The sequence below is a fragment of the Cynocephalus volans genome, chromosome X (assembly GCF_027409185.1).
Source record: "Cynocephalus volans isolate mCynVol1 chromosome X, mCynVol1.pri, whole genome shotgun sequence".
Taxonomy (NCBI): Eukaryota; Metazoa; Chordata; class Mammalia; order Dermoptera; family Cynocephalidae; genus Cynocephalus; species Cynocephalus volans.
In genome coordinates, this window is record NC_084478.1 from 131,959,560 (window position 1) to 131,983,261 (window position 23,702).

Genomic DNA, 23,702 nt, shown 5'->3' on the forward strand with positions numbered 1-23,702 from the left:
CCACTTTAAACTATGGGTAGAAGATCTGAACAGATACTTTACCAAAGAAGATATGCAGATGGAAAATCAGCATATAAAAATATATTCACAATAACAAAAAAATCAAATAACCCAATTAAAAAATTAGCAAAGGACTTGAATAGACATTTCTCTAAAGATGATATACAAATGGAAGCACATGAAAAGATGTTCAACATCACTAATCATTAGCAAAATGCAAATCAAGACTACAATGAGACATCACCTCACACCCATTAGGATGGTTACTATCAAAAAAAAGAAAAAGAAAAAAAGAAAATAACAAGTGTTGGTGAGGATGTGAAGAAACCGGAAATGTTGTGCGCTGTTGGCAAAACTGCAAAACAGTATAATTGCTGTGGAAAACAGTGTGGAGGCTCCTCAAAACATTAAAAATAGAACTGCCAGAAATCCCACTTCTGGGTGTATATCAGAACTGAAAGCAAGGTCTCAAAGAGATATTTGCACATTCACGTTCATGGCCCCACTATTCCACAATAACAAAATGTGGAAGCAACCCAAATGTCTATCAATGGATAAATGGATAAACAAAATGTGGTACATACAGAGAATGGAATGTTACTCAGGTTTAAAAAGGAAGGAGATCCTGTTATGTATGACAACATGGATGAACACTGAGGACATTATGCTAAGTGAAAAAAAGTGGTCATAAAAAGATAAATATTGTATGATTCCACTTATATGAGGTATCTAGTTGTTTTAGTCCGTTTTGTGTTGCTATGACAGAAATACCTGAGACTCGGTAATTTATAAAGGAAAGAGGTTTATTTGGCTTACAATTCTGGGGCAGGCAGTCGGCGAGTACAAGCAGATCACATGGCGAGAGGAAGCAAGAGAGAGAGAGAAGGTGCCAGGGTCTTTTTAAGCAATGAGCTCTCACAGGAACTAACAGAGTGAGAACTCACTCATTAATCCCCCCTCCCCCAGGGAGAGCATTAATCCATTCATGAGGGATCCGCCCCCATGACTCAATCAGTTTCCAGCATTGCCACATTGGAGATCAAATTTCCACATGAGTTTTGGAGGGGACAACACATCCAAACTCCATCACTAGTCAAATTCATAGAAACAGAAAGTAGAATGGTAGTTACCCAGGCTTGCGGGGAGGGGGAAAGTGGGAGTTGTTTAATGGTTATAGAGTTTCTGATTTACAAAATGGAAAAGTTCTGGAGATCTACCATAACAATGTGAATACTTAACAGTAATGAACTGTACAATTAAAAATGATTAACATGGTAAATTTTATGTTATGTATTTTTTACACAATAAGAAAAACAAGCACAATATGTTCAACATGATTTGTCATTAAGGAAATGCGAATTAAAATCACAAAATACCACCAAGAAACCATCATGAATCAGAGGAGACTAAAGAGACATGGTCCACAGTAATAAGGATCCTAAAATGGTTGAGACCAGCTAGTTTTCAAAATGCTTTTCAATTTTTCTTAAACAATTAAGAAATTGCCAAATGCCACCAATTATTACAGAGGGAACATTTCACAACATTTTAATATTTTGTCAGTCAATAATTTGCAGAAATAAACAAAAAATAGAATAAGACTTTCCATAATTTCAATATGGCTCTTTATACTAACATTAAAACACTGTATTTGCTGCTAAAATACTACAAGTTAAAAAAGATAATAGAAATACTATGCCATGTTATTTTAATAACTATTTCAATATGAAAGAATAAAACATAATGAAGAGTATATGCTTGCTTGGTGCTAATGGCATAAAGTTTTACAGTCTTATAGATGAAGCAAAATTCGTAATTTGAATCAGATGTAAAAATGATTAAGGATTAGTATTTAAGGACAAATATTTCAGAAAATATACGGAAAGGAAACCACACATTTGCTACAAGGAGTCCTCTATGCAAATGTCTTTACATTGCACTTTACTTGGTTTCTCAAAATGAAATTACCATCTGTTCTCAATAATATATTTTTAAAAAATTCCACAGAAGTAGTTCAACATAGTAGTTCAGAGCTCAGGTTCTACAGTCAGGTTTTTGGCTTTATCAAGATGCTATGGCATCTTGGGAAACTTAAATTCTCTGAGTCCAGAGTACTCATTTGTAAAATGAGAATGGTAACAGTTAAACCTATCTCATAGGATTATCGTGTTGTTTAGATTAAGATAATACCCACAGGGACTGGCCAGTTAGCTCGATTGGTTAGAGCGTGGTATTATAATACCAAGATCAAGGGTTTGGATTCCCCTACCAGCCAGCTGCCAAAAAAAAACAAAAAAAAAGGATTAATACCTGTAAAGTGCTTCCATGGTACCTGACACATAGTAAGTACTCAACAAAAGGTAGCCAGTATTATTGCTGCTATTACTGCTACTATTTTCATCATTATTACTTATAAAATAATCATCCTTCAAATCTAAAAACAAAACAAAATAGGCTTAGAGGAAGTGAGTGTATGAGAGTAGCAATCATAGGAGGCTGTGATCAGAGAACAGAATACCGGATTTTGTAGGTGGTGTAGGTGATATACAGGCTGTGGTCATGGGAGTTTGTGGCTAAAGTGGAGTAAAGATCATTGTCTGGAGTTAAGGTTAAGGAATTTTGAGGAGGTTATGGTTGGTCATCTTCATGATGGATGAGGACAGGAAATGAGGTGGTAAGGAAGACTCGGTTGCAAAGATTTCATTGGATGCAGGAGAATAACTGGGAAGATGATAGCTCAGCCCCACTCTGGGACTTCCCACCCCTCTTTTTCCAAGTTCATTCTTGCTCACATCTGTCTACACTCCACTACTTTTCCTTGCAAATAAATCAGAAAAAAAAAAGCAAAGAAAACTGCCTTAGTACTTGCCAGCAGCACCTCACAAACACGCCTTGGACACCTATTAAGTGCAACCCATTGTAGATAACACAGGGAGGTTAACACACCTGTCCCTACACAGGTAATACAGGTGAAAAGATACAAACATGGATACAAACACATGGATATTGATATCATTGAAGCAGTGTGACACAAAATAACATTTATATACACAACACTCCTCTGCAAATGGCAAATATAAAAGATACCCAACAGATAATTTTACTGTTATCTCAGTATCACTTCTTAATCTATAATGTCTCCCTCCCATATATCCAAAGAAGCAGTTCTCTGAGCTGCCTGACTAGACAGTAGCTCCCTTGGGTTATTTATCAAGACCCTATTTTCATTCAGATCTGTGCTATCCTACCCCCTTACTCCAATCTGACTTTTCTTTCTTTAAGTATAAAGTCTGATATGGGATGCTTACCTATATCTTTAATGTTTAACATAAAGGAAGCTTTATGCATATTTTAGCTTTTAATGGCTCTCCTCTGACAGTAGAAAGATTCAAACCATAGCCCATTCTAAGAACAAAGTCACTTAAAAGGATCTGACTTGCTGTAACTTTAAATATAATTCACACTGCATTTCTCTATAACACATTTTTAAAAAAATATCTTTAAACATTTAACTTTCAAGAAGGAATAAAAACAGCCACTTTAGAAACTAGAGACACTCAACCACTGATCTGTTCATAAAGTTTCTACACAGCTGAAGAAGTTTACATCAAATGGACAAAAAATAGTACAGAAAATCTATATACAGAAAGATTTGGAAAAATTCATCTCATAGAAAGCAGGTCAAATAGACTCAACCTCACTGAATGTAGGAGAATCCATGCGAAGCAACATAAAGCCTTCTGCTGGGTTATAAATAGGACCTAGTCCATGTAGTCAAGAAGTTATTTTTCCTCCTGATCTAAGTGCTTGCCTCCAGTCTGGGCTCAGAGAAAGGTCCGGGTCATTTGAACTGGTTGTCAATCAAGGTCCCCTTCATTTTAGCTTTCTTAGCTTCCAGTTCAGCCTGGAAAGGAAAAAAAGTGTATGTCTTGATACATAATATGAAATTCTTATTTTCCTTCCTTATTCTAACTGCTCCAAACACTCTCCCTTAATGATCATTTAGTGTCCACACCGGAATAATGGTTCTAAAATCACTGCATCTGTAGTAACTGCTTTCCAACCTTTCTGATGTTATAACATACACAGAAAATGATATTTGTAGGCAACATGGGTAAATATAAAAGGCTGTGGCCAAAGGCCATCAATGCAGGGATTAAAGCAGCCCAAGCACCCACTGCGGGCTGAGGGAACCCATACCATGGCAAACCAGTATCCTATTCTTGGCAGAACAGGAAAAACGGCATTCTAGAACAGTGCTACCTAAAGTTGTGTGATCTGTGAACTGTTTGTTATTGGTCCATGCAAGATATGTACAAAAATTGAGAGTAAGCATTTAGAAACTTTTATAGCAATTTGACAGAGTAATAATAAAAGAAAATAATCTAATAAAAATTGAGGCTGATTCACTTTTACTGTATTTTACAAATTAGTAATCCATTCATGACAAATTCAGAATTTAAAAAAAAGAAAGAAAGCATTGATCTTTCACCTTAGGAAGTTTCAGAAGCATTGATCTAGACCACTATGGCAAGGTAAAGCAGCTCCCAGGACCCATCTCTGTCACATAAGTCCACTACAGTCATTAGAAGAGTACCTTTTGATGAGGCACCAATGCAGTGATATCTGATTTTAATGAAATATTATAAGTATAAATTATTGTCATAAAAACAAAAATGTAGGCACCATCATATGTAGATGTGCATGTTCTAAGGTGAGCCCAAACACAGATTGCCAGTGCTTTAAGAAGCAATGACCAATTGGCAGTACCCAATCCTGGTACTGCCAAGGTAGCACTATCGTACACCATCACCTCCTAGAAGAGCATCCAGAACTCTGACCTTTAACTCCTAACCTTGGACAAGTGGCAGATTAAAACATCATCCTGGTCAGGGCTATCTAACAAGCAGAGCATAGATCCTGCAGTCTCTACTACACAGTAGGGGTATACCAACAGTCACAGCCCCGGGTTAGAAAGTTAGCAGCCAACTATATCAGTAACCCCCTTCCCAGACTTCCTAAAGGATTTCCTGCCTGCCAGAAGGTCTTATGGACCCAGAAATGCAAACAATCAAGCCCAGCATCTTCCCACCCCATGCCACTCACCAGTTCTTGCAGTCGCCTCTTGCTCATGCCTTTGCGCTCCAGCTGTTTTTCAATCACTTTGGCATTCTGTGCATAGGAGTCAGCAACTTCCCTCTGAAGGAAAAAAGAAGCATCTCTAAACCAGCAGTCTTATCAAGGAATAACAACGAAAACCATAAGTAGCAATTTATACTATTCAAATCATGAAATCATTACTGAAATGGCAGGACTCTGTTCCCTTTCAACTCTTCATCTTTGCAATAATCCAGGAGAGTTCCAGTTTTAACCAAAACATGGAATAAAAATTTTAAATAACAGATAACATCTCTCTGTAAACATCATTATAGTGAAGTACCATAGAGGTAATTGGCTGCTATTGCTAAGGACAGACTCACAAACCATCAGAGGTGAACTGAAAGGGACCTGAAATCATTCAGTCCAATCATTTTTAAATTGAAGAGGGATGAGGGCTTTGTCCTCTATGGAATCTCAAAAACAGTATGAAAACAAAATCTCTGATCTTATCCAAATTCCTCATTCTCATTTGACAGACATCTCTGAGATCCAGAGACACAGGCACCTAGCCCAGTGTCATATAGTTTCTTATGAGCAGAGCAGGGTCTAACAGCAAAGTCTCTAAACATTCTGCTACTTGGAGGCTCTAGCTCTAGAGCCCCCTTTCCTCCCCAACCCCCTGCCCCCAACTCCAATTCCCTTGACAGCAGAAGCACTTACAGCCTCAATCTCTTCCTCCTCTTCATCAATGGTAGACACAGTGACAGAGCTGAACTTGCCCATGTCTTTAGTCCGCCTGGTCATCATCACCTGGAGTGGCAAGAAGAGGAATCAGTCTAGTTCACCACAAGAGGACCCACAAGCCGTGTGTGAGTACGTGCGTGAGCACATACGCACGCCTGTGTGCGGGGCTGTGTGTGCGTGTTGGGGGAGCACCTACCTCTTGGGGATAGGCGGGCCTATCTAAAAGTACCTATATTTTTATTTAAATTACATTTTTCTAACATTTGCCATCAAGGGTTTTTAAAGTATATTTTAAAATTAGCCTAATTCATTCAGTTTTTAATTGTTCACATTGGAAAAAGAAGAAATTTTGAAGGAAATAAATGTGAATAAAAACCATACAATTTCTAACTTATTTAACAGGCAACTGTAGGAAAGAAAAAACACATAATGGGTGTTACAATTCTGAAACATCTGCTGACAGACAGAAATGACCTTCTCTTAATAAAGGATGCATCCATAAAGGGCAGTTTCTCATGCACTACAACTTTATTTAAAAATCGGGGGCTAAATCGGTACCAATATTAAACAGTCTGTCTCCTTCAATGATAATTACCTTCTTAGGAGGCTCTTGTTTCTGAGTATATATATTAGTTTTCCCAAAACCCTGGCCAAACTTGACTACTGCTCCATCCACAATGAAGGTCACGGGAGCATTCTTCGGCTGGGACTGGTAGAAGAGTGGCAGTCCACACCTGCAAAAGGCAGTGAGTCTCTGGGAGGCTTCAGCATCCAAATCCCCAAACAGCAATTTGCAAAGTGTGCTTAGACTTTGGGTACATTTTCGTTTGTGGCATAAACTAGTGATTAGCTCTTCCCAGTGTTTCCCAAAACTACTTGATAAGAATCACTTTGGGTGCTTGTTAAAACTGTTGTACAGATTCCTAGGTCCCTCCCCAGAAGATCCTGGTTCAGCAAATCTGGGGGGTGAGGCCTGGGAATCTGTCATTTTAATCAGCATCCCAAGTGATCCTCATCATTAAACTGATCTCTCTTCAGCCATAACTACTGTCATTCTTTCCAGGGTAACTAGCTTGAGCATTTTGTCTGGGTTTTTTGTTTGTTTGTTTTCTTTTCTTTTTTTTTTTTTTTTTGTGACCGGTAAGGGGATCGTAACTCTTGGCTTGGTGTCGCCCACACCGCACTCAGCCAGTGAGCGCACCAACCAGTCCTATATAGGATCCGAACCCGTGGCCTCGGTGCTCCCAGCGCCGCACTCACCCGAGTGAGCCACAGGTCAGCCCTTGTTTGTTTGTTTTCTGTTTTGGTTTATTTTTGCAGAGCCAAGAAGAATTGTGAAGACTCCACTGCAATGGCTGGCAAACTAATCCCTGTAGTAATCACCACTTTCATTGGCTAGCCATCATCACACTTTTTGGGCTAAACAAAGTAGACCTATAAGATATGATAAAACCAATTTAATCAATCCAGTGTGGTTGGGAGCTAAAATGCTTTCATATCCATTGTCCCCTGCTTTAATTCTCCAACTCTGAGTTCTCTGAGAGCCAGTGTAACTGTAGTTACATCAAGAATGTACTTACTATAGTTTAATATTCTCACTATTAACAGCCTAAAGCTGGAAATAATATTTTTTGCTTTAAATAATGCTCTCTAAACTAAGGTTCTTAGGTTTACGGTCCTATAACAGGCTTTATAAATAGGTCTGGATTAAATAACTCTATGTTACATTCACCATTTGACCCAGCAAGCCCACTCCAAGAGAAAACACATGTTCCCACCAAGATTTATACTAGAACATTCATAGCAACTTCATTGGTAATAGTCCAAACTGGAAACAATGTACCTGCCTTTCAACAGGTGAATGAAGAGGAACAATTGATACACATAATAACTTAAATGAATCCCCAAAACATTATACTAAGTGAAAGAAACCAGGAGCAAAAGACACATATTATATTTAGTAGAACACATGTTGTAGAATTTACATAAAATTTTAGGAAAGGCGAAACCATAGTGACAGAAAGCAAGTCACTGTCTGCAAGGGGATAGGGGTGGAGGAAGGACTGCAAAGGGCACCTGGGATGCTGGAAATATTTTACACCATGATGGTGGTGGTGTTACACAACTGTACACTTCTGTCGAAATTCATCAAATTGTACACTTAAAATGGGCAAATTTTATTATACATTAACTATATCTCAATTTTTTAAATGTACTTTGTTAAAAACTCATTTTGGTAGCCAGCTGGTCAGGGATGTAACTTTGACTAGTCTCTTCCAGGTGTTTGTGCAGCTGAAGTTTGAAGGCAGTTCAGATTGTAAGGATAAAGACAGAACAGAAAATTCTATCCAAATAGTTATTTTCCTAACACATTATGCCTCGACTTGCCTATGCTTAGAGAAAACTACACTGCTAGTACTTACTTTGCACACTTCTTCCTGTACTGTCGTTCAATGCCTTCAGGCCTGCACAGAAAACAGAAGTTAAATACTAAAAAGATATGGACAAATCTCATAATGTATCAACTACACCACCTTATTTCTTCAAATGCTAAATGGGTCTTTCAAAAGTTTTCATTTCATGGATCAACTGGTTAGCTAAACATGTATATTAATTTTAAAGCTCCAGCATTCCTTCCTTCCTTCAACAAACATTTACTGAGCCCCTAATGTGGATCAGGTATCTCCCTGGAAGAGGAAGAAGAGAAGCAATATAGTAGCCGTAGTCATAGTTGCAATAGTGTAACAACAGCAGTAACAATAACAATAGTGGCAACCACTTAGATAGCTTTCACTATGTGCCAGGAGCTACTGTATACATGTATTTATCCTTATATCCATTTAATCCTTATAGCAACCCTGCAGGGTAGATCATATTATTATTCCCACTTTATAGATGAGGGAACCTAAGCACAAAGCAATTGTATGATTTGTCAAAGTCATAGAGCTAGGAAGTAGAGGAAGTTAGATTCAAACTCAGGCAGTGAAGCTCAAGAGCCACACAATACTGCCTTAGATAACCAGCTCATCGATTAAAAGACTCAGTTCCACCCACACAGTTGCTTAACAGAAACTCATCCTTCATTCTTCTCTTTCCCTCATCTCCCATACCTACTTCATCAGCAAATTCTATGGATTTTATCTCCAAAAATAGATCTTGAACCTGTCTGCTTTTCTCCACCTTCCTCCTACTATCTTTGCCTATGCCACCATTATCAATTCCCTGGACTACTATAATAGCTTCCAGACTGGTCTCCTCACTTCCCCTCCCCTTGTTTAGTTCAATTTTTTTTTTTTTTTTTCCTGGTGGCTGGCTGGTATGGGGATCCAAACCCTTGGTTTCATAACACTGTGCTCTAACCAACTGAGCTAACTGGCCAGCCCTGTTTCAATTTTTAAATAGGCAACACAAGGGGGTCTTTTGAAAGCAAAAGATCACGGAAAAATTCATATTATCTTTTAATTCAATTTTTCCACAAACTTTTTGAAGTGCCCTCCTATATGCCCACGGTATACATAAGAGTATAAAATGAAAAGTAAATATCCTCCTCACTAGTCCTCCACCCACCCAGTTCCCTTCCCCAGAGGCAAATACTGTTGCTGGTTTCTTCTGTTCATCCCAGAGATAGCTGATGCATATACAAGCAAAGAACCCTGACTGGCATATAAAATATTTTTTCCCCCTTTTTTAGATGTGTACCATACCTTACTTACACTGTTCTATACCTTTTTATTCACTTAAAAATATATCTTTTTTTACACACATAGTTTATATATGATCCTTCCATATCAATAAAGAGCTGCTTTTTTCTTTACAAGGCTGCATTATATTCCTTTGTATGGATGAACCAAAATGTCTTTTACCTACTGGATAAATTCCTAGAAGTGTGTACATTTTACATTCTGACAGATACTGCCAACTTATTTTCTATAGAATTTGAACAAATTTATACTCCCACCACCAATGTACTGAGAATTTGTACAGTCTCACCAACTCTGTATGTTATTAAACTGCAATAGTTAATCTCACACAAGAAAAATAGGACCTCATAATTTGCATTTCTTAAGAGTGAAGTTATACATCTTTTCATAAATTTAATAGCCATTTGTATTTTCTTTTTTTTAACTCAGTTCATATCCTTTATCTATTGATTTACCTTTTTATTTTATATTAAAGAGACTTGCAAATGTTAAGAGGCCTTGCAAATATTTCTTCCCCAATTTGTCATTTGTCTTTGATTTTTTTTTCTGCCATGTGGAAATTTTAGATTTTTCTGTGGTCAAAGCAATCTTTCTTTTTTTTTCTTTTTTTTTTTTTAAATTGGTGTGTGCCTATGTCATACATAGTTGGGGCTTCCCTACTCTGAATTTATATCTAAAATAAAAATTCTAACCACTTATTCTACAATCTGCTTCCACTATTGTCTCACTTCAAATCATTCTCCACACAGAGACAAGAGTGGCTTCCCCAGACACCTAGAGTAAAATCCAATCTCTTTACTATGGTCTACCAGGCCTGACCGAGTACAAAATCAGGCCCCTGGCTCATCTTATACACTGTCTCCTCTGCTCCCTATGCTCTGGCCATACCAGTCTTCCTTCTGTTCTTTGAACAAACAAGTGCTTCCCAACCTCTGACCTTCCACACATGCTCTTCTCTCTGCCTGGAATGCTCTTCTCACCATGTTGCCACGGCTGTCCCATTCTCATCTTATGTGGTCTCACTTCCAATATAACCTAGTCAGGGAGGCCTTCCCTGACCACCTTTTCTAAAGAGGATCTCTATATCAGCCCTTTATTTCATTCACATGGCTTTCCATAATAATAATTTATTTTTCTGTTTACTAGTTTTCTGTCATCTAACTAGACTGTAGCTCCATGAGATCAGAAACCACATCTGTCTCTGTCTCATCACTCTGTCCCCAGAGTTGAGCAAAGTACTGGAAACAAAGCAGACATGCAATAAGTATTGGTTGAAGGAATTATTTTAAGAATTCAGCTTTGTGAGGAAAATGATAATCAAGGAAGTAAGTTCTTAAGTGGAGAAATGTGAAAGGGATAAGGGGAACACAGAAGTGGGAGCACCAAAGTCTGCCTGAGGCAGTCACCGAAGGCTTCATGTGGAGATGATATGTGAGCCAACAGTCCTGATAGAAAATGTTATTTCAAGCAGAGGGGATACTATGCATAAAGGCAAAACAGCATATTCAGGGAATTACGAATAGTCTAATGTCATTAGGACTTTAAAATCAAGGGAGTATCACAAATCATATAGATATAAAAAGGATTTTAACGTTTTACTATGAACAATAGTTGTACTGTGAACAACTGTATGCTGATAAATAACATAACCTAGATGAAACGGACACATTCCTAGAATAAAAGAATGATACAAACTATCAAAACTCACTCAGGAAGAAACAGAAAATCTGAATAGACTATATAACAAGTACGGAGACTGAATTAGTAATCAAAACTCTGTGTACAAGGAAAAGGCCCGGACCAGTGCTTTCATTTCCACTAAAAGTTCAAAAAATAATTAATACCAATGCGCCACAAATTTAGGGGAAAAAAGAGGAGGGACCACTTCCCAATTCATTCAATGATGCCAGTTTTACCCTGATACCAAAACCAAACAAAGACATCACAATGACAACAATAAAAACTAGAGATCAATTTCGCTTAAGTAGCTGGCTGAGTTAGCTCAGTTGGTTAGAGCATAGTGCTGATAACACCAAGGTCTGGGTTTGATCCCTGTACTGGCCAGCTGGCCAAAAAAAAAAAAAAAAAAATCAGTTTCATATGTGTGTGTGTGTATATATATTATAATATAATATAAAAAGGTGGCATACACACATACATACACACACACACACACACACATAGAGGAATACTACTCAGCCATAAAAAGAAGGAAATCCTGCCATTTTTGATAACATGGATGTACCTGGAGAACATTAAGCTAAGTAAAATAAGCCACAGACATAAAGTCAAATACTGCATGATCTCACTTATCTGTGGAATCTAAAATAGTCAGACTCATAGAAGCAAAGAGTAAAATGGTGGTTACCAGTGGCTAGGGGTGGGGGTAATGAGGAGTTGTTATTCAATGGGTATAAAGTTTCTGTTATGCAAGATGAATAAGTTCTGGAGATTTAATATACAGCATGCAAAATAAAACCACAATGAGATACCACTTCATATCCACCAGGGCGGCTATAATTAAAAAGATAGACAATACCAAGTGCTAGCAAGGATGTAAAGAAGTTGAAACCCTGATACATTTCTGGTAGGAATGCAAAATGATGCAGCCATTATGGAATACACTCCAGCAGTTCTTCAAATGTTAAACAGAGTTACCATATGACCCCACAATTCCACTCCTAAGTATGCACCCAAGAGAACTGAAAACATATGTTCACAGAAAAACTTGTACACAATTACTTACAGCAGCATTATCCATAACAGCCAAAAAATGGAAACAACCCTAATGTCCATCAATTGATGAATGGATAAACAAAATATGGTAATTGTATACAATAGATGTTAGTCAGCCATTTAAGAAAAAATGAAGTACTGATTCATTCTGCAACATGAATGAACCTTAAAAACTTTACGCTAAACAAAAGATGCCAAACAGAAAAGGCTGCTTATTTATGGTTCCATTTTTACGAACTATCTAGAATAGGCAAATCCATAGAGACATAAAGTAGATTACTAGCTTCCAGGGACTGAGGGAGGAGGAAATGGGGAGTGACTGGTAATGGATATAGGGTTTGTTTTGGGGGGTGATGAAACATTCTTGAATTAGTGATGACGGTTGCACAACCTTGTGAATATAGTAAAACCACTGAATTGTGCACTTTAAAATGGTGAGTTTATGGTATGTGAATTACATCTAAATTTTAAAAAAGAAACTAACTCTCCGAGAGTGGAGCTGAGGCATTGGGGTTTTTTTTTTTTTTTTAAATGACTCCTCCAGATGATTCTAGCACACAGCCAGAGTTGACAATCACTTTGCTAAGGTGAACATGAAGAGCAGAATTGCTGAGGCATTCATTGTGTGCATTTTAGCTATACTGGATGCTGCCAAAGTGCTTTCCAAAGTCTTTATAACTATTTATGGTCCTTCTGGTACTGCAGGAGACTTCCAGTTGCTTTCTGACAACACATGGGTATTATTTTCCTAGTTGAAGGATAAGAAAACTGGGGCCCAAACAGGTTAGGTAACTTGCCCAAAGTCACCAAGTGGTGCTGCTTGGGATATAACTCTAAAAAGCCTGTGCTGTACATCACTTTAACATTCTACCTTTCCATTTACAAGTATTACTTGGTCAAATGTACTCCAATTCACTAACATCACTGGACTAGGGCACTAGCAAGATCTTTGGTCCTGTATACCCCATCTGGTTCCTACTGGGACTCTAAATTCAACCTCAGCCCAAAGGGAGAGATTCACCACACAATGAACAGACATTTCCTAGGATCCTGAAATCAGCCAACCCCATAAGTCTGAGCTTTCAAAACACAAAGAAATATCAAATAAAGGAGGCTGCATATTTCTCAATGAGTTAATCTTCAAATACCAGTGACAAACTGGATTTTGTCAAGCTTACAAAAATTTATCTATTTCTATGTGCCAAGAATCAGGTAAGATGTCCTAAGGGTTTCAGAAGTATAAGGTAGGTTCTTGGTCTCAAAAAATTCATCTTTTGTGACCGTGAGGTTCTAACGTAAATGGGACAAGGCCTTTAAGTGGTATGATTATAAAGACGTGATTAATATCAGCTAAATGTTTAAACAAAAATTGACTTTGATTTTCTTTCCTGACCTGAATCTCTAGGAATATATGAGATAGGCAAGACTCCATAGGCCAGAAACAAAACATTCTCCCTAGTTGTGGTAGCCATCTTCTAAGATGGTCCCCAATAATCCTTGCCCTCTATTAACACCCTTGTATACTCCCTTCCCACAATGAATAGGGCTGTCCTGTGATACCAACAGGACACTGCAGAAATGATGGTGTGTGCCTTCTGGGTCTTAGCCATAAAAGACATAAAAGCCACAGGTTCTTCCTTGCTCTCTCTTGGATTACCCACACTGTGGGAAGCTAGCTGCCATGTCATGAGGATACTTGTGCAGCTCTATGGGAAGACCCTTGTGGTGAGAAACTGAGGCTTCTTGCCAACAGTTAGCACTAAGCTGCCAACCATGTGAGTGAGCCACCTTGGAAGTGAAACCTCCAGCCCTAATCAAGACTTCAAATGGCTGCATCCATTTAAGCTTGCTCTTGAATTCCTGACCCACAGAAACTGTATAAAATGATAAATGCTCATTGTTGTTCAAAAAAACCAAGGGAGTACCAGGAGATGAGGATGGACAGGCAGGCCAAAGCCAGATCAGAGAGCCTTCAGGCTTGGATTTTATCCTGCTAACCAGGATGTTAAAAATTGTACTCCACAATGATCCCTAAATGAAGTCAGATAGGGGAAAGGGGAGGAGAGAGGAGTCCTTAATGGGTTAGGTTCAACTCTTCCCCATCAGAGTTTATACTTCTGGGTGAGAATTTCATAGAAGAAAGGATCTGTTGTCTGAAATGTTTGAAAGGTGTTGCTGTAAGCAATGAAGAATCACTGAAAGATTAGAAGCAGGGGACTGATACAATGTGTATTTTAGATCATTCTTGCAGTACATTGGAGGAGAACAAAAGTAGAGGCAAAAAGACCAGATAAGAGACCATTTCAATACCCTAGCAAGTGATCTGGGGTACTGGAATGATGGCGGTGTAGCAGGGCTGAACAGGAAGAGGCAGCCACCAGACAGATTAGAAGGTAGAACTGACAGCACAAGGTGAGTGACTGGATGTGTGCAGAGGGTGGTAGGGGCAGGGGTGGATGAGACAAAGAGATACTGACTCCCAGATTTCTGGCTGGGGCCACCACATGAATCACGGTGCCATCATAGGAAGAGAAAAAGGAAGGAACTGCATTTGGTTGATAGTAACAGAGACCTGACTGCAATGGCTTCAACACAAGAGCTTGTTCTCTCCTGTAAAATAAGTCCAGAGGAAGGCAGTTCCTGGCAATGGTTGAGACCCAAAGACAGCAGGGCAAAGGCTCTGCAATTTTTTTGGCCTTTGCTTCCAAGTCCCAGGCTGGCTGCTGGTGTTCCAATTATCATGCCCATTTTCCAAAAAGCAGGATGGAATAAAGATAGAAGAGTAAAAAGGGCTTTCCCTGGAAGCCCCACCCAACAATTTCTACTTTCAACCCTTTTCACATTCGGAATCTTACTTGTTCGAGGTGAGGGGTGCTAGAATATGTACCCTAACTTTACAGATGCTAGTATATAGGAGGGTATAATAGAAAAGTGTTGGAGTGGTGCTGAGTGAACCAATCTGGTATTTTCCACAGAACAGAAATGATGAGTTTGGCCTTAGTCATGTTGGATTTGAGTGAAGAGGCAGAGAAGGCAGTTAGATATACAGGTCGGTGGCACAGGAAAGAAATGTAGGCAGATCCAGATTTTAAGAGTCATCAGTATATAAGTGTAACTAATGCCATGGAAGGTGGTGAGAATGCCCAAGGAGAGTACAAAGAGAGAGGGGACAAAAATCAAGGTCAGAACCCTGGGGAATACCAATACTTAAGGGACAGACAGAAGAAACAGAATCCAGAAGATTGAGAAAGCTGAAGAAGTAGAATCACAAAAGTAGTTTCACAGAAATCAAGGAAGGAGACTACATCAAGAGAGACATAGTCAACAAAGGTATAGACAGAAAAGCACCGACTGGATTTGCAGCTGGGGAAGTGGGGGATGAAGGGAAAGAGGGTACTAGGGAATGAGAGTGTCAAAGGGGGGTTACTTTAGAATGCAGAGCACTGGAGGTGGAAAGTGATGGGCTACAGGGCATGTGTTCGGCAGACTGCTATATTTTCAGTAACTGGTGCTCCCCATACTAAGCTAGATGAAAAAGAGGAAGTGTAAGAGCAGACCGAAATTCCACCCTGGCCAACAAGGGAAACACACTGAGTGAGCCTTTGAAGAGACTGTCCAAGATTAGAGCAGGAACTACGTCAACCCAGCTGGAAGTTTACCATGCCCTGTTGGTAAACTCTAAGAACTCTGTGGCCTAACAGAGTCACTTGGCCAGAGGCCACCATCCTGAGCACTACCCAGCACTAAGGCTAGGCCTAAAGCTGGCTAACCTCCAGGATCAGGCAAACTGAATTTCAGGGTTTTTACTTCAGTCTAGGGCCACTTGGGAGTTTTCTGGCCTAGAAGTGAGGGCATCTGCCTTATAGTGCTATAGGAACCTGTGGCCCACTTGTGTTGTTAGATTATTTCTGTATCAACTGAATAATACATATTAACTTAATATATATAATACTAATATATATGATTATACAAATATATAATAATATATAATATAAAATATATAATAATAATATATAATAAATATTTTAGTAATCCTAAAGATAGTAAGTAATTTTCAAAATCAGAAAACTAAATGATGGGGGGAGACACGTTATTTATAAATCTTCCTATATACCATAATGGAGTGTTTTCCCAATGTTTCCTGGAGGGCTTTCCTTTGTGAATTTCATAAGTTTTACAATCTGTGCTCCTAGTTGTATCTTATATATAACCAATTTTCTCTTCAGCTGCTCGATACTCTTTTTCTTTTTAGTTTGGTTTTGGCAGCTGGCCAGTAAGGGGATCTAAACCCTTGACCTCAGTGTTATCAGCATCATGCTCTAACCAAGTGAGCTAACCGGCCAGCTCTCAGCTGCTCAGTTCTGAAAGCCTAGTTATTGTAATGGTGTTTGATGCCTATTTGCTACCAAAAGTCACCTAGCAGTGGTTTCTAACTTTCTTCATTGGTCAGAGCTAACAACAGTTTGGTTTCTTAAATTAAACATAGCTAGATGTAAACCTGTGGCTTTTTTTGGTTCAACACTAGAATATAAATTCCATAAGGGTAGAGTTCTTCGCCCGTTTACTAGCTTTACTGGGTAGGATAGTGCCTCTTAAAAATCCATGTCTTTCCAGGAACCTCAGAATGTGACCTTATTTGGAAACAGGACATTAAGATATAATTAGTTAAGATGAGGTCATACTGGAGTAGGATGGGCCCTTAATCCAATTATGACTTGTGTCCTTATAAGAAGAGAAGAGACACGGGGAGAATGCCATATTGATGATGGAGGCAGTGATTGGAGAGATGCATGTACAAGCCAAGGAATGCTCGCAAACACCACAAGCTAGGAAGGGGCAAAGAAAGATCCTCCCCTAGAACCTCCATAGAGAGCGTGGCCCTACTGACACCTTGATTTGAAACTTCTAGCCTCCAGAACTATGACACAATTAATTTCTGTTGTTTTAAGCCAACCAGTCTGTGCTACTTTATCACGGCAGCTCTAGCAAACCAATACACTGGTATATTCCAGGCTTGTAGGACAGCATCTGACACATAGTGGGAGCTCAGTAAAGGAAATATTTGCTGAATGAATGGAAAAACTTTTTTATTCCCTGGGATTGACCTCTCTGTGGCATTTGGCACCTGTTGATGACTCCCCACTCCCCCTCCCACCTGCCGTCCACACACATATTTCTTGAAACTCTCTCCTCTGTTGTTTTCAATATCACCAGGTCTCCTGGTTCTGTTTCAATTCATTGGTCTGCTTTTTAATCTTCAGTTCTCTCTTCTTGCTCCATACTCTTTCTATGTAATTTTATCCCTTCTCAGGTTTCAATTCCCCATATATATACACACACACCAAGGACTCCCAAATCTAAAATGGATCTAACCATGTCACTCCCCTGCTTAAAAAACAGAGATGGTTCTTCATTGCCTACAGATAAATCCAAACTTGTCCACTTCAGCATTTTCTCTGTATTTACCCCGATATGCATGAACCCCTTCCAGGAAAGTAACCTGTGCTCCAGCCACAAAGGACTATTTGAATTTCCCAAGCACAGCATGCTTTTAATGTTTCCATATTCCCTCCACCTCGAATGCTACTCATCTCCTTCATCTAGTTGGTGAAATCCTAATTCAGACCAAACACAAATGCCACCATCTTCTAGAGCCTTTCCTGACCACCATTCAGGCAGAATGGCCCACTCCCACCTGTTTTCACATAGCCTTTGGCTCACAACACCGGTATTTCTTCCTATCCTAATAGGTAGCTTGTTTTCTCGCTGAGCCATGAGCTCTTTAATGATAAAGATCATACCTTATTCATCTCTACAGATCCACTACCTAGTTCAGTGCCTGGGACATGGTATGCTCCAAAAGACTACAAGTTGAATAAACTCATTCAAACCTGTAATTTGTAATCAAATTACAGCTATCAAATGGCAATGGAATCACATCGCAGCACCATTTCAACAAAGCACAATAAAGACATTGCTGCACTAACATAAGTTAGAGAACTACCACAAATGTCAAAATATTGGGCCTAACTGGATGACCTGTTCAACACAAGATGGAATATTTATATTCTTCAGAAATAAACCCCAACACAATAGGGAAATCCTAGACAGAGAGCATCAACCTCTTACCTCCGAAGAAACATAGTCTCTTCATCTTCTGTGTTACAAAATTTGTGAGCATGTTTGGCAGCATCAATCACACGGGACCGGTCCCGGGGCCTCATGGGCAATTTCTCTAACTGACAGTCTTAAGAAATGGAGAAAGATTTGGTCACTAGAGTCAATGAAAAATACTCTAAACCAATCAGAAAAACCAACCAGAAAAACTTTTCAGTGGGACCCTTAGCATTGTAATTTTCTACTATAATTAGTATGTTTATTGAAGCCTATTATTGAATTTTCTAAGTAAAAATGACTTGGTGTCAGGAGACTTTGGTTTTGGTCCCAGCTCTGTTACTACCCTGGCGATCTCTGGCAAATAACTTCTTTCTTCAGGGACTTTTTCTTCATTTGAAAGATGAGTGGATTATATTATCCCAAAAGTCCTTCTGAGCACTACAATTCAGATTTTTATGAGTATTTCTGTGGTCATAGTACACTTGGTTTATGTTATAATACATTAGAATCAGAAAAGACAATCAAGCATCTTGTCATGCCTATAAGAAAGGCATTGGAAAAATGGGTAAGTCCTAACAAAAGGAGAGAGAGGGTAGATAATATAATATACATAGTATGTAAATGACCCATCCTAGTTGGAGGAGTTTTGATCTGAAAACAATAAAAATACAAAGGAAACAAACTAGGTAGTTATAAAGCAGACAGAATTGATGTAATGCAAATTAAGTACCTAAAGGATCACAGAGAAAGTCAAGTGGTCAAAGTGACGCGAGATTAACGGAGGAAATAGAGAGGGGAGTTAGAGAACACTAGGTGGTTTACACATTAGCTCATTTACTCTTCACAATGAACAGGTGAAGTACGCATTTATTGTTTCTATTTTAAAGATGAGGGAACTGAGGCTTAGAAAGGGTAAGAGATCTGCCATGCATCTAAGAAGAAGCAGAACAAGAACTGAGACCCAACTCCAGGTGATTCAAAAGCCACACCTCCTTTCTTTTCTTTCCACCATACCTCCTTACCAAGATTTCATTTATTCAATACATTTTTGAGGGCTCTCTATGTACCAGGCACTATCCTAACATTGAGCTAGGGATTCAGAAAAGAACAAAGCAAAGCCCCTGCCCTGATGAAGCTTACATTCTAGTGGAGGAGGCAGAAAAGTTTAAAATATTAATCATATAATATGATCTTGGGTAATGATAAGTGCTAATTTAAAAAACTAGGCAGCATAAGAGGATAAACAGTGATCCCAGATAGTGATAAGTGCTACCAAGAAAAAATTAGGCAGAGTAAGAGGACAAAGAGTGACACGGGTGCTATTTTAGATAAGGTCGTCAGGGAAGAGTTATTTAAGAAAGTGACATTTCAGCAGAGACCTGAATGAAGTAAGGAAGCATTGAGGGAAGTTTTGGAGGCAGAAGAAATATCAATTCCAAAGGCCCTGGGGGGCAGGAACATTTCTGACATGATGGAGAAAAAGCAAGAAGGCCACTGTGGCTGGAAGGCAGTGAGCAAGGAGAAGAGTATTAGAAGATGAAGTCTGAGAGGTAGCTAGGGGCCTGATCATGTAGGGTCTTGGCATGGACTTCAGTTTTATTCTTGGTGTTATATGAAATCACTGGTTTTAAGGATTCTGGCTGCTGTGTGGAAAATAGACCAGTGGAAACAAAGAGTGGCGGCAGGGAAAACAACACACTTTGGTGCCAACCCAGGTGAGAGATGATGGCAGCTTGGACTAGAATGGAAGTAGACAGATTCTGGAGATATTTTCAAGGAAGCACCTGCAGGACTTGTTGAAGGACTAGGTATGTGAAAGAAAGCGAGGAGTCAAGAATGATTCCAAGTTTTTGGTCTGAGATGCTGTATGAATAGTGGTACAGCTGACTGCAACAGGAAAGACTATAAGAGGAGCAGCTGGAGGGCATGGAGTGGGGGATCACGAATTCAATTTTGAACATGATATATTTGAGAGGTCCTTGGACATTCAAGTGGAAATATTAGGCAATTGGAGTTTGAGGAGAGGTACAGGTTAAAGATGAACATCCGGGAGTTTTCAGCATATAGGTGGCGTTTAAAGCTTGGGAATGGTTGGGATCACCTGGAGTGTGAGTATAGAGTGAGAATAGGTGAGAGTACTGAGTTCTAGAGCCTTGAAATACCTAAAAGTCTGAGAAAGGAAAGGAACCAGACATTGAGAAGAGGCAAAAATCTGAGGTGAGAGGAAAATCAGGAGAGTACGGAGTCTTGAAAGTAAATGAAAATCATGTTTCAAGAAGAATGGAGTGATCGTCTGTCAAATGCCATTAGAGGGGGATTTAAATGTACCAGGTTTAATTGACCACTGGAACTGAACTGGTAGAACAGGTAACACAGAGTTCAGTTAGTAACCTTGACAAATATGGTTTAGATGGTGAGGTGGGAAGGAAAGCCTGCCTGAAGTCAAGAGGGAATGAGAAGTGAGGATGCAGAGACAGCCAATGTAGGCAACTCTTTTGAGAAGTTTTGCTATGAAAGCAGCAAAGAAATAGGGTTAGAGCTGGAGAAGAATATAGGATCAAGGGAGATTTCTGTTTGTTCTACAGCGAGAGCTATCACACTATCTCTGCATCCAGAAAAAAGGTTATAAAGTTTTTAGAGGAGGTAGTTCGTGAAGATAATGAATGGATTGAGGAGATAAAGAACATTTTTTCTCTGGAGGAGGAGTTTAGTTTTGAAGGAAGTCTGGGTACAATGACAAGGTTAAACAGAAAAAATGCCCTCGGGTTGGGCGGAAATACATAGGGAGGATTCTGACGGAGAAAGCCCACCAATCTTTAAGGAGGGGCGGCTCCCAGATCACAGCCAGAATTTATTCGCCCTCAAGAACCCGAAGTTTCACTCCTTGCTGACACCCCCCAGTTCCCAGCTACTTACCCAGCACCAGGACCATCTGGCCGCACAAACAGTAGTAGACGTGGAGGGGCTTCTCGCCGTCGTCATATTCCTCCCGGTCACGGGTGTCGGAGCAGACCACCGACCGGGACACTACCTTCGGCATAGTTTTAAAAAGCAGCCTGGAAACTCAACGCCAAGGAAAGGGGTCGCCCAGAAATAACGTCACAAGCACACGTTGTGCCTTTTGCTTTCAGCAATGCTGGTCACGTGTCAACACGAGTCACGTAAACTTCCTGGGCAGTCTCATTAGGCTCAGATGCACGGGGCCTGCCCTGAGCCTCCCAGAACGTCTTTTGCCTCGGCCACGTTAGCTGGGGCTGCTTTAGTTGTGACATCCTTAATATTATTTAAATTATTTATTCATACTTCCATACAAATTTTAGGTATACCTCTAAATATGATTTTGATTTTAATGGCAGTATTCAGGATGAGTACCTTGAGTATAGTTTTTTTTTTGTAATACAGGTCTACTAGTGAGAAGAATGGCATTCTTTTATAGAGAGGATAATACTCCACTTAATTAAGGCTATCATCAAAATCAGTTGCAAATATTCATCTGTTAAAGCTTCTGCATAATTAGATTTTATGTATTTCATCTTTGAAAATATTTTTTCACGCATATAAGTACTGCCCTATACTGGTATCAATCCACAAGCATATGATTTTAACTGAGCATATTCATCTTTTAGAAAGCATTTATAGAATTCTGTTAGAATCTTATACTGATATTTGCATTTTAGCATGTCATTACATTGCAGAATATTTCCAGTTTCATTTACTGCCGTAACAAATTACCAGAAACTTAGTGGCTTAAGACAGCACAAATTTATCATCTTAGTTTTGGAGATCAGAAGTCCAAAATCAATTTCATTGGCCTAAAGTCAAGGTGTCAGCAAGGCTGGTTGCTTCTGGAGGTTCCAGGAGAGAATCCATTCTTTGCCTCTTCCAGATTCTATTGTCATCATCCCTTTGCTCCTTGGGTAGTGGCTGCATCACTCTGATCTCTACTTCTGTCATCACATGGTCTTCTCTCTGAACTGTAACTCCTACTTCATCCCTCTCATAAGGACTGGTGGGATTCCATCAGGCTCATCCATTTAATACAGGATAATTTCCCATCTCAAGGTTCTTAATATAGGGCTGGCCCATGGCTCACTTGGGAGACTGTGGTGCTGATAACACCAAGGCCACGGGTTCGGATCCCTATATAGGGATGGCCAGTTAGCTCACTTCGGAGAACATGGTGCTGACACCACCAAGTCAAGGGTTAAGATCCCCTTGCCAGTCATCTTTTATAAAAAAAAAAAAAAAAAAAAAAGAAAAGATTCTTAGTATGGGGCTGGCTGGTTAGCTCAGTTGTTTAGAGCGCAGCCTTATAACCCCAAGGTCATGGGTTTGGATGCCCACACTGGCCAGCCAGAAAAAAAATAATTTTAACATAACCACATCTGCAAAGTCCCTTCTGCCATATAAGGTAAGATATTCACAGGTGCCAGAGATTAGGACACGGAGATGGAGGGGGTGAATTCGTTATTCAGCCTGCCACACCATGCTTATTTTCCCCCTTGATTCAGTGAATAAGCAGGTAGTGAAATCCTATATTTAAGGCCCTAATTTTCCTGTTTCTCTAAACTTTGATATCCCTGTCCCCTCTCCTTATGTCCTTGGGGTTGTAGATGCAGAACATACTATTACTTGTGTTGCTAAGAGCACTGACTGTAACAACTGCTGCTTCCTATAAGTGATTCTCTTGATTTATCATCTGAGATTATGGGAATCAAGAAAGACCTTTCAGTTTTATTTTCTGCTGTTTCTTGGTTGCCATTTGTATTAAACTTTCTAAATAGAAGTGGAAACTGTAGGCAAATAAAAGTCCTTGCCTTCACTGGATAAGAGAATGATAGTTTATTTGTTCCTCCCACTGCTCCCCAACCCAAAATAGTTTAGGAAAATCAGAATCTATTCTGCATTTAAATATCTTCATGAACAAAATTCCACAATTTCCCTAGTCATATATTCCTATATTTCAGAGTCCTCCCTTTTAGGAAAATTCTCAAATCCTCACCTATGGACAATTTGGAATCTCTTACCTTCCCTGGGTTTGCCAAGTCCTGTGAAAACACACAACTGCATTGCTAACACACTTTTCTTAACATTGAAAAGGACCTCTCATTTCTTGACCCCTGCTCTTGGGTGGGGGTGGTGCTTGGCTATGAAGAGGGTATTTCTACAAGATGTCAAGGTGAGAAGGGGGTGGAAGGAATGCTTGGCCAACTGTGCTATAGTTAGTATGTTCTAGCCTGATAATCGTCTGTGCTGGAAAACAATCTTCTGTGTTGCTGCTTGCTATGACAACCCTGCTTCAGA

The 23,702-nt window shown here is 39.4% G+C and overlaps 1 protein-coding gene across 1 annotated transcript; it reads right to left on the bottom strand.

The window, feature by feature from the left end:
* Window positions 1-782: 782 nt before the first annotated feature.
* On the bottom strand, window positions 783-21,512 carry STEEP1 (STING1 ER exit protein 1). Its single transcript, XM_063083447.1, has 7 exons — window positions 21,315-21,512; window positions 18,411-18,528; window positions 8,268-8,309; window positions 6,440-6,578; window positions 5,821-5,910; window positions 5,107-5,199; window positions 783-3,904 (listed from the first exon to the last, which is right to left on the bottom strand). Exons 1-7 carry the CDS (start codon window positions 21,436-21,438, stop codon window positions 3,842-3,844), a joined length of 669 nt encoding a protein of 222 aa, XP_062939517.1. The 5' UTR covers window positions 21,439-21,512; the 3' UTR covers window positions 783-3,841.
* Between the last annotated feature and the right edge of the window lie 2,190 nt (window positions 21,513-23,702).